Source organism: Malaclemys terrapin, chromosome 1 (assembly GCF_027887155.1).
Source record: "Malaclemys terrapin pileata isolate rMalTer1 chromosome 1, rMalTer1.hap1, whole genome shotgun sequence".
NCBI classification, from domain to species: domain Eukaryota; kingdom Metazoa; phylum Chordata; order Testudines; family Emydidae; genus Malaclemys; species Malaclemys terrapin.
The window spans coordinates 15788932-15804737 of record NC_071505.1 but is presented as its reverse complement, the minus strand read 5'-3'; the positions used below and the strand labels follow the sequence as shown (position 1 = coordinate 15804737).

The following is a 15806-nucleotide window of genomic DNA, read 5'->3' as shown; positions in this document are numbered from 1 at the left end:
TTTGCATCTTGCTGAAAGCAAAAAGACCCTGCAATTTATCACTGCCTTCCCAGGATGGCCCCACGTTTTAGTCACCATGGGGAAGGTGTAATAAATGGCCTGTGGGAAAGCGCCACTCCTCTGAGTCTGTTTTAAGGCTTGAGAAACTTCCGTCCAGAAGATTTACTTGTGTGAGGACTGACCTTTGCTTGAGCAAAGGAACTAATGGAGACTCTGCTACTTAACACACATTTCTGTGTTCTGGGCATAGCCATCCGTTAAACACATATCTTAAAAGCAGTTTCACTCTAGAGTCCCATAATGTAATTTCTGCTTTTTGCTAAACTGGGAATACATTTGTATAAGTGGGCTGTGTTTAGAAAAAGGGATACGTAGTTTTCACTTTTTCCTTTACAGTGAATCTTTCAGCAAAAAAAAGTAATGTAAAAACCCAATCCTATAAGCCACATTTTGAAGTTTCAAGTGTTGGCAAGATTGTGTGGCGTTTATGAAGCTCTTAGTTAATGTAAAAAGCAACAGAGAGTCCTGTGGCACCTTTAAGACTAACAGATGTATTGGAGCATAAGCTTTTGTGGGTGAATGCCCACTTGTAGTGAGAGGCACTATACAAAAACAAGAGATGGGCAAGCTGTCAGTATGAGATTTGTACCTATTGTTTTATCTAAATTAATACGTAAGCTAATGCATTAATACAGAGACTTTAAGTTGGTCAAAATCACACAGTCACCACCTCCACTGCCCTACCCCGTGTTCAGTTATATCTGTACAGAATGGGTATGTAGTGCTACCATCCGTATAAGCAAGTGGGTAGATCTTATTTGAGAGTGTTTCATTCAAGGCATGTTACACAAGGTGCAAGGCACTGGAAACACTGATCCCATGAGTCAGTAACAGCTAGGAATAGAAACCAGACATTCTGAGCTCTAAACCAGATCAGCTTCAAAGGGTGAAACTGTGACCGCATTGAGATAAATGGCAAAGCTGACATTGCTTCAGTGGGACCAGGATTTCACCCGAAAGGTCTCTGGTCAGTGTGCCCATCTGTAAAATGGATACATGAATTACATCAAAGGGATGTTCTGAAGTTTAAGTGATTAAACTTCTAAAATGCTTTGAGGTCTTCAGATGAAAAGTTCTCCATGGGTGCAAAGCAGTGGTGTTATGAAGTACAAGGCACCCTCTCAGGTACCTCTGTGGTTGGGAAGTCACTGTTGGTGGAAGAACTAAGACTACCTGACTTGGAAGTCAAACAATGAGCCATGGAGTTTAAGACACAGCATTGGAAATTCCCATTCAGACCCTCCTTTTCCACTTGGATTCTGTTGTAAATTGGCCGCTGGAGAGGAGATGGGGGAGGTGATTATTTGCACTAGCCCTGCCTTCTAGTCCTCAGTACCTGCTCAGCCAATCACTCCCTCCACCAACGTGTCTGTGCCTGTGGGGACTCCCCAGCATCAGAGTCAGGTGCAGAGTTAGGGCTCCAGGATGGCTTTCAGGGACAACCCCTTCTGGCCAGAACACACCTCGCTACTTTGTGCTGCTTAGTCATTTTTCATCAGGTGATTCTGGCAGGTCTACGTCCTGCACAGCTGGGGGACTCACTAGAGTCAGTGCCTATGCACAGGCTGCTTGATATCACACCTAAATATTGTAGTGGAATGAGCACCTGCCTGAAACACCTCCTAATTCCTCCCTTCTTGCCTGCCCGTGGAACTGTAGCTTTTACAACATCTCATCATCTCTATCAGAGCAGCCCTGCTCCTTTAAGGGGGGTCCCCCAACTGGGAGGAAGCTCCATTGGGAAATATGCAGCCTGAGGCTATATCTAACTTTCCACTCCTCTCACCAGTGGGTGCTGGAAGGAACAATGCACATACCCCCATACAGGTACTTGGCCCACCTGTTCCTTCCTCCCAGACCATCCCCTCCCATTGTGGTATCTGGGCCCAAAGAACCCCTTCCCATGGCCCCATGGAAGGCTATGGGGCGAATGCTGCCCCTGAGGTGGCTGACCACCCCACCCTCCCCCCACACACACTTCCATAGGGTGAGGGGAAGAGGTGGATATGGCTCACTGAAGCCAATGGGGGTCGTTCCATTGGCTTCAGTGGCTTTTGGATCAGGACTATGTAGATCCCCCTCAACATGCAGTTCCGAAGGATGTCTGGCCCTAAGTAATCAGATCTCATGCTGCCCCTCTGAAGTAGGCCCCTGCCAGTCAGTTCGTATTAATCTCCCCATTTTACAGACGGTTAAACTGTGGCACAGAGAGATTAAGAGATCTTCCCAAGCCACCCCACACATCAGTAACAAAGCTGAGACCCAAGGCTCCCAGTTCCCAGCATGGTCTGCCCCAGCTGCTAGATGCATTTTTGTCAGTGCTCCAAAAATGGTGTAAGTATGGAAAATGTGCAGTGGCTTGATAGCATGTGATACAGGAAGAGGATAGGGAGGGAAAAAACATGTTAGCTCTGGTCAAATAATAGCCCCGGCTTTCTAGGCTCAAATTTCTCTCTTAGTAGGATTGCATTCACCTTCAGAGGAAAACTAAATGTTGCAGCCACCATGTGACGAAATGAAAGCAGACAAGGCTCCCTCTTCCCAAGCCCCATCTCCCACGTACTAAATTGCCCATCATTAGCTTTGATCCCTGGTATCTGGGATGGAATGAGAACAGCACCAAGTGAGGGGGTGAAGCCCCACTTTCCCAGCCTTCAAAGGAGGGAGGCGTTCAGTGTTAAAATTGACGCGAGGGTTCCGCCGGAGAGGGGAGATGGAAGGGGCTCTCACTGCTTTGGATTTTCATATTTGTTTCTGTCTGATTACTTAGCAGATCTGCAGCAGGGTCATTTTTCCCTTCCAAGGAACATTGCGTGCTTTAAATGTCAATGCTTATAGTGTGCGTCCATGAACATTAACACATGGGGTTTGAACATAAAAGCCGCCCAGCAGCCCGAGCGATCTAAGATAATCATTTACCACAAGATGCGAGGTGTAACAGCATCTCCATCTGATGTGCACATACATATCATTTACTTTTGCAGAGAGCAAATCGTCCCGTTCTCTATATATTATCCACTGAGGTTTTAAATGACATGGCAGGGAAACTACAGGCCAGATCCAAAGCTCTGCAAATGGGTAGCTCTCCCCATTCAGGGAAGTGGACACTTTATCCAATTTTCTCCATTACTTTGTTGATAAACCTGAGCATCTCTTCTTCTCTGAGAGCTTTGCACTGGATCCCACTGAGCATAGAAATGTTTATAGATTTTTCAGGCCAGCAGGGTGTGTTTTGCCCTTGTCCAGTGCCTTCCATCCTAGGAGCGGAATGTACTGCACAATAGAGCTGATGGAAAGAAGGGAAGTATATAGGTTAGAAAGAAACTAAAAAATATGTTCTTTTGTTTGGAACTTTTCACAAGATTCTTTTTTTGTCAGTTTTCTTAATTTTTTGTTTGTTTGCTTCAGTGGGGAATGGAATGCACTCTTTCTCCAACTGTATTTCTCTTCCCCCCCACCCCCGCCTCCCCCGATTAAAGAATATAAAAAGGGAGGAAAGAAGTAAAAAAGTAAGTGGGTTATTTTTCCCCACCGAAGCGGACAGAGTACTTTTGAAAGTGTTTGAAAACTATTCAATCGTTTTCCAAAAAAATTCTTTTCAAATTTTCTTGCAAATGAAAAACATTGACTAAAAAAGGAAAAATCTGTACCACTTTTGTCCAAAAAGCCAAGTTTCTTTCCATAAACCTTTTTTGACCACCTCTGTGCATAAGCATGAGTTAAGCTTCACAACAATCAGGAGAAGTAGGGAAGTGTTATTATTAAACACACGCTACCTTTGGGCAAACGGAGTCACACACATATTAAATAATGTGTGTGCTCATGCCCAGTTAAGATCCTGCATATTTGAATTTAGATCCTGGACACATACCATAGCAATGCATTATTCCCGTCCGGCAATTCTACCTAAACTGCTAGTAAAGAAATACAGATCGTGTTATAAGCACCAATCTCAAACACTAGGAATAATGCGTTCAGATGATCAGTAGGTGACTAGACAGCTACTAGTAGACACATTTACTAGTGAGCTGATAGAACCTTTTGCTGATTGTTCGTCAAACCCAACCTGGATTCTGTGATGTCAAGTGTCTATTTTGGCAAAAAGGCCCCGAATTAGGTGGGCCACGAGGGCAGAATTGCCCTCTCAATCCTAGAGATTTTCCCTGCAGGTGCTGAGGCTCGTTGGACGGGAAGCTTGCTGCCTGTGCTGTACTTGCTTCATGGACATAGAGCTGTAGCCACCGGGGCTGTCAAGCAAGCACCATGAGCCGTACGAAACTCACACACCCAGGATTGGGTTTTTATATAAGGTTGAAAAAAGGATCAGCTAAATAATCAGAGGCAATGGAGTCTGGGGACGTGGGGCTGTCTCAGGAGGCACTCAACCCCTTGCAAAATCAGGCACTGGAATGATGAGATAATGGAACAGGGGGCAGATTTTCAAAGGCACAAATGGCAGTTAGGCACCTAATTCCTCTTGAAAGTCAATGGGAGTTAGGCGCCTAATTGCCATTCGTGCCTTTGACTGTCTTCTCCCCCTCCCAGTCCCATCTTCCCATCCTCAGCTCTTATAACTCTGCATAACTCCAGTGAAGTCCATGCAGCTATGCCAATTTCCATCAGCCGAAGAGCTGGGATTTCTACAGTTGCTTGTAATAAACACTATAGCAGAAATGTGTTTTGGCTGGTTCAGATACGAATTGCCATTGATCACTGCGTGGCGTGTCTGAGGCTTTGCTGTTTAAGAGCGAGTTGCTAATAGTTAACATGAGCATGGTCTGATCCGAGCCAGACGTGGACTCCCAACGAATAGATTTTAGTGCTGTTGAAATTTTAAACAGTTCAGATGTGGTGGATTCAGAAATCCTCCAATATCTATTACATCACTCACTATAATCTTCCTGCCATTGAAAGGTAGCAGTAAAGACAAGCTCTTTGTGTTCATTACACAGTGCAATATTCACTGGTCCATTTAATTAATGCTTAGAAAATGTATTTGGTGCAGTATGTGACAAGGGAATGGGGACAGGGAGAAACAGTATTGTAATTAATGTGATCTTTTTCATGTAGATTGTGAAGTCAAACCCCTCCCCAGAAGCCCTTTGGAGATTTCATGCCACCTGCTCTAAGAGTGGGGAACTACACTGTCCTTGCAACACTTACTGGCTAGTGGAAACACTGGAATTAGCTGTCTAATGTAGTATTATTTATTGATTGTATTACAGTAGCATGTAAATCCCCAACTGAGATGGGGGCCGGATTGTGCTAGGCACTGTCCAAAAAGATAGGCCTTTCTAAAAGCTATGTTCAAGGTCAGCTAGAAGTTATGGGCTTGATACTGGGGTCATACTGGGTGATATTCTTGGCCTGTGTGATGCAGGAAGTCTGACTAGATGATCTGAATGGTCCCTTCTGATTTAAAATGGATGAATATGTGAAGATTTAGGGTAGGTCTATACTTACCTCTGGGTCCGGCGGTAAGCAATCGATCTTCTGGGATCGATTTATCGCGTCTTGTTTAGATGCGATAAATCGATCCCGGATCGATCCCGGCAGTGCTCGCCGTCTACGCCGGTACTCCTGCTCCGCGAGAGGAGTACGCGGAGTCGACGGGGGAGCCTGCCTGCCGCGTCTGGACCCGCGGTAAGTTCAAACTAAGGTACTTCGACTTCAGCTACGTTATTCACGTAGCTGAAGTTGCGTATCTTAGTTCGAAGTGGGGGGTTAGTGTGGACCAGGCCATAGTAAAAATCCCTGCCCAGACGAGATTACAATCTAAATAGACAAGGGGTGGGGAAAAGAAGTAATATAATCCCTGTTCTACAGACTGGGACCAACAGCACAGAGAGAAAGAGAGTTGCTCAGGGTCATACAGAGAGCCTGTAGCAGAGTCAGGAATTGAACCAGATCACCTGAGTTTTAGTTCAGTGCTTTAACCACAGGGGCAGTCTTCCTCCCTGCTTCATCAGAGCGATTTGGTCATTGCGAAGTGTATTCTCCTTCCGTGTATTTGGAAATACGGATGGTGGAAGAAGGGGTCATAACCAGTGTGCACAAAAAAATAAAAGTGCCTCCACACCCCCCCCCCCCCACTTGTTCCAGTGCCGGCTGTGAATTCAAGGGAATGAGCTGCAGTTCTGGTATTCTGAGCACGTGAGTTCTCTGCACAGACCTATTTTCTTTTCAATAAAAACAGCAGTTTCCCCTGTGCACATGTATTGTATTATCGAGGGGTACGTCTGCTCCGGCGCCTTCCCAGAATACATTACACCAGGCAGGTCACTTGAGAACTGGGTTTTCTTTGTGCTTCTAAAGTATCCTGTACGAGCTCTCAGTTAGGCAGGGACTCCCTTTTACACGGCAAAGGGGTTTGTATGTGCCCACCGAGAAAGCATCGTTGCAGCTTCAAGAAATGCAACACTGACCCCTAGCGTTGAGCAGGAGGTTCTTGTTTTTTGAGCTAACACGCTAACAAGGATCTCTGGCAGTGCTACAAACTCCACTTGGGATCTGAAAATCAAGTCCTTCCCTCGTCTTACCTCAGCACCAGTAAGAAAGATCACGCAGTCAGCATTTAGCCGTGATGTGTGGGGTAGAATTTAGGTCTCCATTCCATTGCGGTATTGGCTCTCCGGCGCCAGCAACAGCCATCATTTTGTCAGTGATTTCAGCAGCTGAGACTTCAGATGCATGCAGAGAGCAGACATAATGAGAAGGTGCCTGTTTTGCACAGTTCCTTTTCAGGACATAGCTGAATGTGTAAAACAGTTTGTATAATATGGCAAGAGAGAAGCTGTTTTGAAAGATCTTCGAAGGAGACTTGGGATTGTGGATTACTGTTTCCAAATGTGCATATTGCAGTGGTGCCCATCACCCTAGTCAAGGTCAGAGCCCCACTCTGGATTAGAGTGGCACTGTATAAGAACATGCAAAGAGCTTACAAATTAAAGCCCCCAATCCTGCTAACTATTTACCATGGGCAGATCCTTGTTGTAGCCCCCCTGGACTTCAGTGCGGCTCCTCGTAGGCATAGATCGGCTGGGAAGGTCGGGGTTTAAGACTTCACTGAAGTTGGACCAGCTTAAACCAGCATGGAATTTTAACCTGCATTTTTAAAGGGTCTTTTTCTGCTAGATCCTGATTATACAGACAGTACTTCCCTGGCACTTTCCCACTTGTAATTGCCTCTGGTGCAGTTTGTACTGTAGTTTAGATAGGCACTGTTTCTGCCATTGTACTGCAACTTAAAAATCAGCATGAATCAGAGTGGACAGAAGTATGATTTGGTTTTTTTCCCTGTCAGTGAAAATACAGAATACATACAGAATGTGCTTTAATCACTATTTGAATCCAGAGTATATATTTTTTTTCTCTCCCTATAGTAATGTTAGAAGCACATATGGTACAAGTATAGTTATACAAAAATAGCTTTGGGTTTTAATTGCATCTTGCATTTATTTCACACAACTTATTAAGGGCCGGATCCTGTGCCCATTGAAACCAATGGAAAAGCTTCTGTGGACTTCAGTAGTAAGAATTCAGGCCCCAAAACAATAGAGAGAAGAATTCCATTTATGGCAAGTAAATAGAGCCCAGCGCGGATACAAAATTTGTATCCGTATCCAATCTGCGATCCGCAAACATGGTCCATGGATATAAAGCGAATACCTGTGGATTTGCAGGTTTCTACAAATAAAATCTGTTTGAGTGTGTTTGGGGGGGGGGGGGGGTTAGCAGTAAGGATTTGGCTAAACAAGTTTTCTCTGTATATTCAGGAATCATTTCACCCATTACTAAACTGCAACCGCTTCTGGGTTAGAATACAGCCATTTCTTAACAGCGCCCAGCTATGCTTCCCAGTGTCTTAGGGCAGGGAGTAAAAAAGATGAACCAACCAAGACTGCAGAGAAAGTTTAGATAGGTATAAATATAGATAGATATAAATCCAGCACAGAAATAAAATAATGCACTTGACAATCCTTTTCCTTTCAGCACGGTCAGGATTTATACATACAGTTCTGCTGAATGATCAGGTCTTAAAGGACACACAAATCTCTCACCAAACCACAGAATCCTCATTATAAACAAAGGAACTTCCTTAGTCCTCATGTCTTTATTGATCACATTTTGTATGTAATCAAAGTCTAATGGTAAGTTTTCTGTGTGGCTCATCTCTCTGTCCCTTTCCTTTTCAGGTTCTACATTGAGAGCATTTCTTATTTAAAGGATAATGCCACCATTGAGTTGTTTTTCTTGAATGCAAAGTCCTGTATTTACAAGGTAAGGACTCCTTTGAATTAAGGAAGGGACTGGGGGATTCAGAAAAACTGGGGTACTCATCTGGACATGGGGTTTTCCATTTGCCCATAAGTAGGAATGCTGCTATAGATAATCCGCTTCCATTACTGGTGATTCCGGTTGTAATGAAATAAATGCCCACAGTACTTCTAAAGAAATAAGAGAGTTCATGTGACTAAGAGAGGCTGGGTGGGGGTGACCTTGCATTACTACCCTGTTTCCCCGAAAATAAGACATCCTCCGAAAATAAGGCCTACTTACAGTTTTGCCTCTCGTTGTAATATAAGGCATCCCCCCGATAATAAGACCTCCCCGATAATAAGGCATCCACCGATAATAAGGCATTTTTCATTTCTGAAAAATAAGACATCCCCTGAAAATAAGACCTAGCGCATCTTTGGGAGCAAAAATTAATATAAGACACTGTCTTATTTTCGGGGAAACAGGGTAGCCTTCCAACAGTCTCCTGGTCTATTTACTCTGCCTTCTGTGGATTGTCTCACCATGCTTATACCGTATCTCAGCCCTTTCCAGAGCACCCTCATACGTGATCTTTCATCTATGATCTGCCATTTGTTTTATCTGTTTTGTGTACTGCATGGTGGTTAATAACAAGAGAGGACTCCATGCTTGTAAAACTAAAGTGGCACTTTATTCAGGGAACTATTACAGAAGCGCTGCAATTGCCGCTAGCATTCCAGCCCTTTGCACACAGACTAACTTCTGTTCCTGGTGCCTCCTCCAAACTCTTCCCTCCTGCAACCTGTGCTCCTCGCTCCATGTTCCATTCAGGTTGCTACAGTATCTGTCGTAAACTGAAGGCTTGATTGTCCTCTCCCTTACAGGGTGGAAAATAATAAGTAACTTCCTTGAATGGAGTTACGCCAGTGTGAAAGGTGAATCAAGCACCATGTCCCTAGGGAACAAAAGAGCCTCTTAAAAAAATAACCCTAGCACAAATTGAGTGGTGCAGGTATATCATGTACACAGCTGTGCAGGTACATCATGCACAGAGCTCACATTTCTGTTGTGAGTGCTGGACGGTCAGTTGTGTGATGGTGCATATAGATCTACCTGGCCTGCACACTCCTGTCCTGGCCCCCCATCTCCCCTCCTGCAATGTCTAGCCTTTGGAGTTCTCTGTGGGTTCCTGAGGCAGAGGCGGCTGACTAGCCTGCCCCATGTAGAGGACATCCTCAATACTGAACATAGCACACACCATCAGGCTCTGTGTACTTCACACTTGCGTCACCCACCGGTCAGTACGTGCTACACATCCCCCTTTGTGCCCCATCCACAGAGATGAGTGTGTTACAGCTCATGGCTTGATGAAGAGTCTGGATCTTTAGTTCAAGCTTTGGAGTCTGATGCTTTTAGGACTCCAAGGTCCCTAGTGACTGCCCCATTTGTACAGCAGCTTTCGTGTGAGGTTGTCAAGGTGCTTTATAGATATTAATTATCTCAGAGGTAGATTGTTATCATCTTCAATTTACAAGTGGGGAACTGAGGCACAGAGAGATTGAGTAACTTGCCCAGGTCACATAGGAAGTGTGCGGCAGAATAGATCCACCCAGATTCCCTGAGCACAGGCCGTAGGAGACAGATGAGGGCTTGAACCGATGATTGGATACCAAGAATTCCTCTTGAGCTGTAATCACCACTCTGACAATGCCTCTCTCTGTAGCCATGGACAAGTCACCTTGCCCCTCTGCCTTCTTCTCGGCAGCCGTAAAATAGGGGTAATACTTGATCAGACATACCTACCTCTAATCTGGATAGTGCTAGTTCTTGCAGCACATCCATTCCTTTTATATCTGTCCGAGTGCCTCTCAGCAGAGTGCTGTGATGCTAAATAATTCTGTTTGTAAAGTGCTTTGAAGATGTTGCTGTTTCAGTTTCCCAGACAATGTGGGAGTATTCACATCCAAACAAAAACATCTTGTACTGAAAAAGAAAAGTTGTAAAATATTTCCACTGACACATTTAATTTCCACCTCAATCCTCAACCTCCCACTTCAATCGTCCATCCCCTCCATGCTCCCTGCCTTTCTTTTTCTCACCAGACCTACATTTTTATGGCCTAGCCTACTTGAGAGTCCCTTCCTCAGAATCTGTTAGAGGTAAAGAAAAAAAAACCACCTGAAAATAAATTGAATCAAATTGTGCCAGAGGCAGATGTGAGCTTGAAACTTAAAGTATAACCCAGCGAGTGTTTAAAAAAAAAGTTCTGCTTTTGCATAAAGAATAGAAACGAGTGGATATTGCAGGTTACCCCAGCAGTGGTAGTGAGAGGAATCCACCAGAAGAGGGTGCCCTTGTAACTAAAGTCAATGTTAGGATCAGGAACGGCTTCCCCTGCGCATTTTGGGGGGAGGGAGGAGAGGAGTGAAACCAGTACACGGGGAAATGTTTTTGTGCCAAAAATAATCTGGCCTTAAGGACTATTGAAAAAACACCAGCCTGTTGTCACTAGTTACTGAAAACAAATCTAGCCCTTGCGCAGAATTGAGTGTGAGATAGATAAGCGGCTTCCTCGCTCAGAACTCAAATGTGTTGAGATGAATTAAGCGCTGCCCAGAGGCAGTGAGTTGCTTTCTCATATGTGGCCAAGAAAATTGTCTTGTTAAAGAGAAAAGGGGGCAGCCGTGAGTCATCTGATTACCCTGAGAGTCCTGGTGTAATATGTGCTTGGAGTGGCAGGGGGCTGGACCTGCAGATTCCCAGGGATCTATGCAGCTCTTGGGGGATCAGGGCCATCTGTGCAAAGACTTCGTTCCTCCACACAGCTCCTGGAGCTCCATCACACATCCTTCACCTCCCTGGCATCTCAAGCTGAACCTGGAGAGCCCTGCTTGGACGCTGGTTGCTCTAAGAGGATGTGAGGGGGGGTGGTGGGTGTCTCTAGTCTGGGAATCGCTGGGAGGCTAGGCCCTTGTCTGGAACTATTCCCTGTCCACCCCACCTCTTCGCTGGCTGAAACCATCCCTAGTGACTCACCTCCCATCTGCCAGAGAGGGAACAGCAGCTGGAGAAAGTTGAGAGGGATTAGGATCTGAGAACAAGGGTATTATGCTTGTCTCAATGCTCCAAGCAGGAAAGGGACTTGTTCAGTAAGAAACATTACACAGGTTTTTGGCTCCAGTTCACAACAGCATACCCCACAGTGCCCTGTCCTAATCCTTACTAGCAGTAGTCCCTTTGACTTCAATAGGCTCACAATTGGTCGCTCAGATTTCATGTGTGCAGAGCAGGTGCTTAGCTGCCAACTCCCTGACTCTAGACATACCTGTACATTTACGTGCTCAACTGTGCAAACGTAGAAGCAACGTTGAGTAATATGGTTGAGAGAGAGTTGTTTGGTGGTGAAGGCACCAACCTGGAATTCTGGAGATCTGGGTTCAAATCCTGCCTCTGCCACAGCTTCCGGTGTGACCATGTCTGTGCCTCAGTCCTTCCCCCTGTGAAATGGGGAGAGTAACTGTCCTTCCTCCCACCCTTTGTCTGCCTTGTCAGTTAGGGTGTAAGCTCTTTCCAGCCAGAGCTGCTTGCAGCACCTGGCACGATGCGATCCCGATCTTGGCTGGGGCCTCTCGGTGGGACCGCAATACAAGTAATGCAACCTTCCATCTAAGTTGGATGCTCTGGTGTCACAAAGCACAGCCCAGCTGTCATTCCCCAAAGGCAGATGGAATCCAGGGGGCAGATGGAGAATGCCAACCAAAATGCCCTTCGTTTGTATCATTGCTTTCATTTAGGTGTGGGAAATCCTGGCTCCTGACTCCAAATCCTGGCTGCTTTTGAAACACCCCAACAACTAACGCTCTCAAAGCCCGTTAGAGACAAGGCCCAGGGGGGTTTTGGACAGCCACATAGTCCCTTGGTCGTGATTTGAATCCATCTAGCACTGTCTCAAAAGCTTTCTGCTGTGTTATTTTTTTAATTAAAACACCGAGACAACCTGCCACATGCTAACGTGTCTTCAGGATTTCCTAGATCCCAGGCAGGAATGAGGACGAGGGATCCTGGTGGGAAGGTCCGGGTTTCCGCCACTCCCACCTCACAGGGACCTTCGCACACAAAGAATACAGTGTCTGGCAGGGTTGCTAACTAATGGCCCCATCCTGCTGCCACTGGCAAAGGTCTCACTGACATCAGTGGGAGCAGGATTGGGCCCTGGGCCAACAGACCATTATCTGCATCTGTGATGCTGTGGTGGGGATGGCGGAGGGGCAGGGCCCCATGAACCTAGCCCAGCAGTAACTTTGCAGAGCTTTGCTCTCCACAGAGGCCACTGTTCAAAATGCTTACTCAGCCCACTGGCTGCTCCAACCGCCACAGGCTCTGTACGCAATGCACTTTGGTGCCTAGGGACCGTCCTTTGGGAATATTGCCAGGAAAAGCGTATGCTGCTGTTCTCATTTTGGAGGATGCTTAATAACAGAAAGCGGAGTGGGGCGGAGGAGCCTAGAAATCTGGGTCGATCTATTTCCGTCTGACCTCTCCTGAAACCATTACTTTGCACATTCAAATCTACTGTCATCCGAATACAAAAATAGCCCTCTCTGACGGCGAGACTCCCTCCCGGGGCCTTCCCAGTCTGACTTCCTGCCTCGCTCGGGTCTTGGTTTGTTTTAAAACATGTGTTGAATTTTAGTGCATTTGAAAGATGCTGGGGAAAAGCGAGTGACTCTTCTCAGTCGGAGGCCAGGCCGGGGCAATGCTGTGGAGGGATCCGCCAGAAGGGAGTTCAGTCTCCATGTGTAGACAGTGCTTGGACACACTGCAGTGCGATGGTGGATGGGAACTGGGCAGAGGCCACCAAACAGCCATCGAACTGCTCGAAGGAGGGCCACTCTGCCACTCTGTCCATGCATGGCATTCCCAGGGGCCTTCTAGGTACTGAGGAACGGGGCTGAGGGCTTTCTATAGAGTCAGCATAGCGGGATTAGAGAGTAAGTGCCTGCTTAGAAGGTGAGCTGTCTGGGGATTTGGTACAGTATGTGTGTCTGGATGTGTCTGTCCGATACCAATAGTCCATAATAATAGGCAATAATCATTCCCATTGGCCTGAGGTCCTTTCTTACACAGCAGGGCGTTTAGTGCTCACCTAGCCATCACCATGGATGGCTCCTGGAAAACTGGAGTGAGGCAACATGTTCATTTGGGGCCAGGTCATGCCTGGCCCCGGCCCTGGCTATGCAGAGAGGGAGCAAGCAGGAGGCGCCGTGCCCCATCTGCATGGTCCTTACGGCTGGGTCAGGCAGAATCAGAATCTCTGCACTCAGTGGAGTGCCAGGACAGCGCCATTCCTGCTTTCCCTGGGGCCGCGCAGTGCCCCAAAGGGAGGGGGAGACATGGGTGCTCTGCCCCCTCCGACGCTGGCCAGCAGAGCTGGCTGGCTGCAGCATAAGCTGCACCCTGAAAGGGGTGTAGGAGAGAATGTACAGCCTCTAGGAGGCCTTTTGGCTCCTGATGCTGTGTGTCTCCCTCTGCTTCTCTTGGGGTATGTCTGCACTGCAGCTGGGAACGTGCCTCCCGGCCTAGATAGTCACCCGCCCGCTGGGGCAGACTAGCAGGTGCCTGTCTGCCCGGGCCAGGAGACATGCTGTCAGATGCGGTGCAGACACACTCTTAGGATTCTGCAGCTCCACACCACCCCTTACCATGGGCTGAGCCCAAATGCCATAATTGGGCCGTGCCTTTGTGCTGATGTAACTAGCTCCCCTACCGCGTTCATTGGCGCATACTCATCCCTCGCAAAATCACCCCGAGTACATCAAACACGGACGCAGCAGCTGAATCTGGGAGAAGCAAGAGAAACCTCTTCACTGCTCCCACCTCAATGTAACCAACCCCCAGTGGATCATTAGAGAGGAGGCGAGGTCAGCTGCTTTTCTAGAAAGCTGGCACTGCTAAACCACAATGCTTGCACAAGAGTACCTGGGTCTTATCCTCTGTTTGCTGGGGCAGAGCCAGCACAGCTCTTACGGCAGTGGTCCCCAAACTTTTTACCTTGTGCCCCCCTTACCTCTCTCTACGTCCCCCCATCCTGGAGCTGCGGCCCCGGGTCTGGGGGGAGGGGAGCTGAGGGAGTGCGGATAGGAGTAAGTGGGCCAAGACTGGGGCCACAGCTGGGGGCGGCCATGGAGCCCCGAGTGCGGGGCCGGCATCCAGGAACCCTGGAGTGGGGCCAGGAGCGGAGCCCCAGACGCGGGGCCAGCAGCCAGGATGCCGGGCGTGGGGCCAGGAACGGAGCCCTGAGCACAGGGCCAGCTTGGGTGGCGCTCCTTCCCCGACCCCGATGGGGGCTGGCCCAAGCCCCAGCCGCGCCCCCCTGAACATTCCTCAGTGCCCCTGTAGGGGGGGTGCACCCCACAGATTGGGGACCTTTGTTTTACAGCTTGGAAATGAGGTGGGTCCATTACCTGCACGAAGTGTATCGTCTAAATTTAGATCTCAGGTACCCGATCCACCTTTCTTTCCAGATACAGTAAAGCAATTCAAACATGAACTTAAATTCCGAGAGCCCTACAGGAACCTCCAGAGTTGGAATCCACCATAAGGTGATTTGGACAAAGTAAGGCTCCAACCAAGGTGCCCCAGCAGAGCCCTACTGAGCGCAGCGGAGTTGTGCATGAGTGCAGGGCGCTGCCCATGCAGATGCAATTGCTAGATCAGGGCCTATATCATGTGGTAGTAGAAAGAAGCACAGTTTATATGACTTCCCCAAGACCTGAGGGAGACAAGGTGGGTGAGGCGATATCTTTTATTGGACAACTTCTGTTGGTGAGAGAGACAGGCGTTTTATGGAGCTCTTCTTCAGGTCTGGGAAAGGTAATCAGAGTGCCACAGCTAAATAGAAGGTGGAACAGATTCGTAGAAAGAACAGGAGTACTTGTGGCACCTTAGAGACTAACAAATTTATTAGAGCATAAGCTTTTGTGGACTACAGCCCACTTCTTCGGATGCAAGTGGGCTGTAGTCCACGAAAGCTTATGCTCTAATAAATTTGTTAGTCTCTAAGGTGCCACAAGGACTCCTGTTCTTTTTGCGGATACAGACTAACACGGCTTCTACTCTGAGATTCGTAGAGACACTGGTTTTATGCCTCATTACAACCTGTAACCTACTAACTCTCTCCTTTGGCCTATGATTTCAGAGAGTGTTAATTGCCCACTTCATTTTGAATATTTCTTGCAACATGTGTTAACTTCTTCCTCTGTTTCCTGAGACCTGTTGCTTGGGGAGTCCAGATATGTGTATTGTGGGGAGGAGGAGTTGAACTTGTGTCTGAAACCAAAATCACCGTTTCCCTTAGCTGCTTTTCTTGATGCCTGGATCCTGTAGTGATGAGCATTGTAAGGAAGTGCTTAGAACAGATCACATTTGACTACCATGCAATGTCAGGAATACGATTTCAGTGCAAAACTTTAAATCAGTCCAGGCAG

The 15806-nt window shown here is 47.2% G+C and overlaps 1 protein-coding gene across 3 annotated transcripts in view; it reads left to right on the top strand.

The window, feature by feature from the left end:
- FRMD4A (FERM domain containing 4A) overlaps positions 1–15806 on the top strand; it is a 300489-nt gene that overhangs the window by 180012 nt on the left and 104671 nt on the right. For all 3 annotated transcript variants that reach the window (XM_054016783.1, XM_054016776.1, XM_054016793.1), the window contains exon 5: positions 8256–8340. In XM_054016783.1, coding sequence (XP_053872758.1) covers positions 8256–8340 — 85 coding nt within the window. The remainder of the gene's footprint in view (positions 1–8255; positions 8341–15806) is intronic.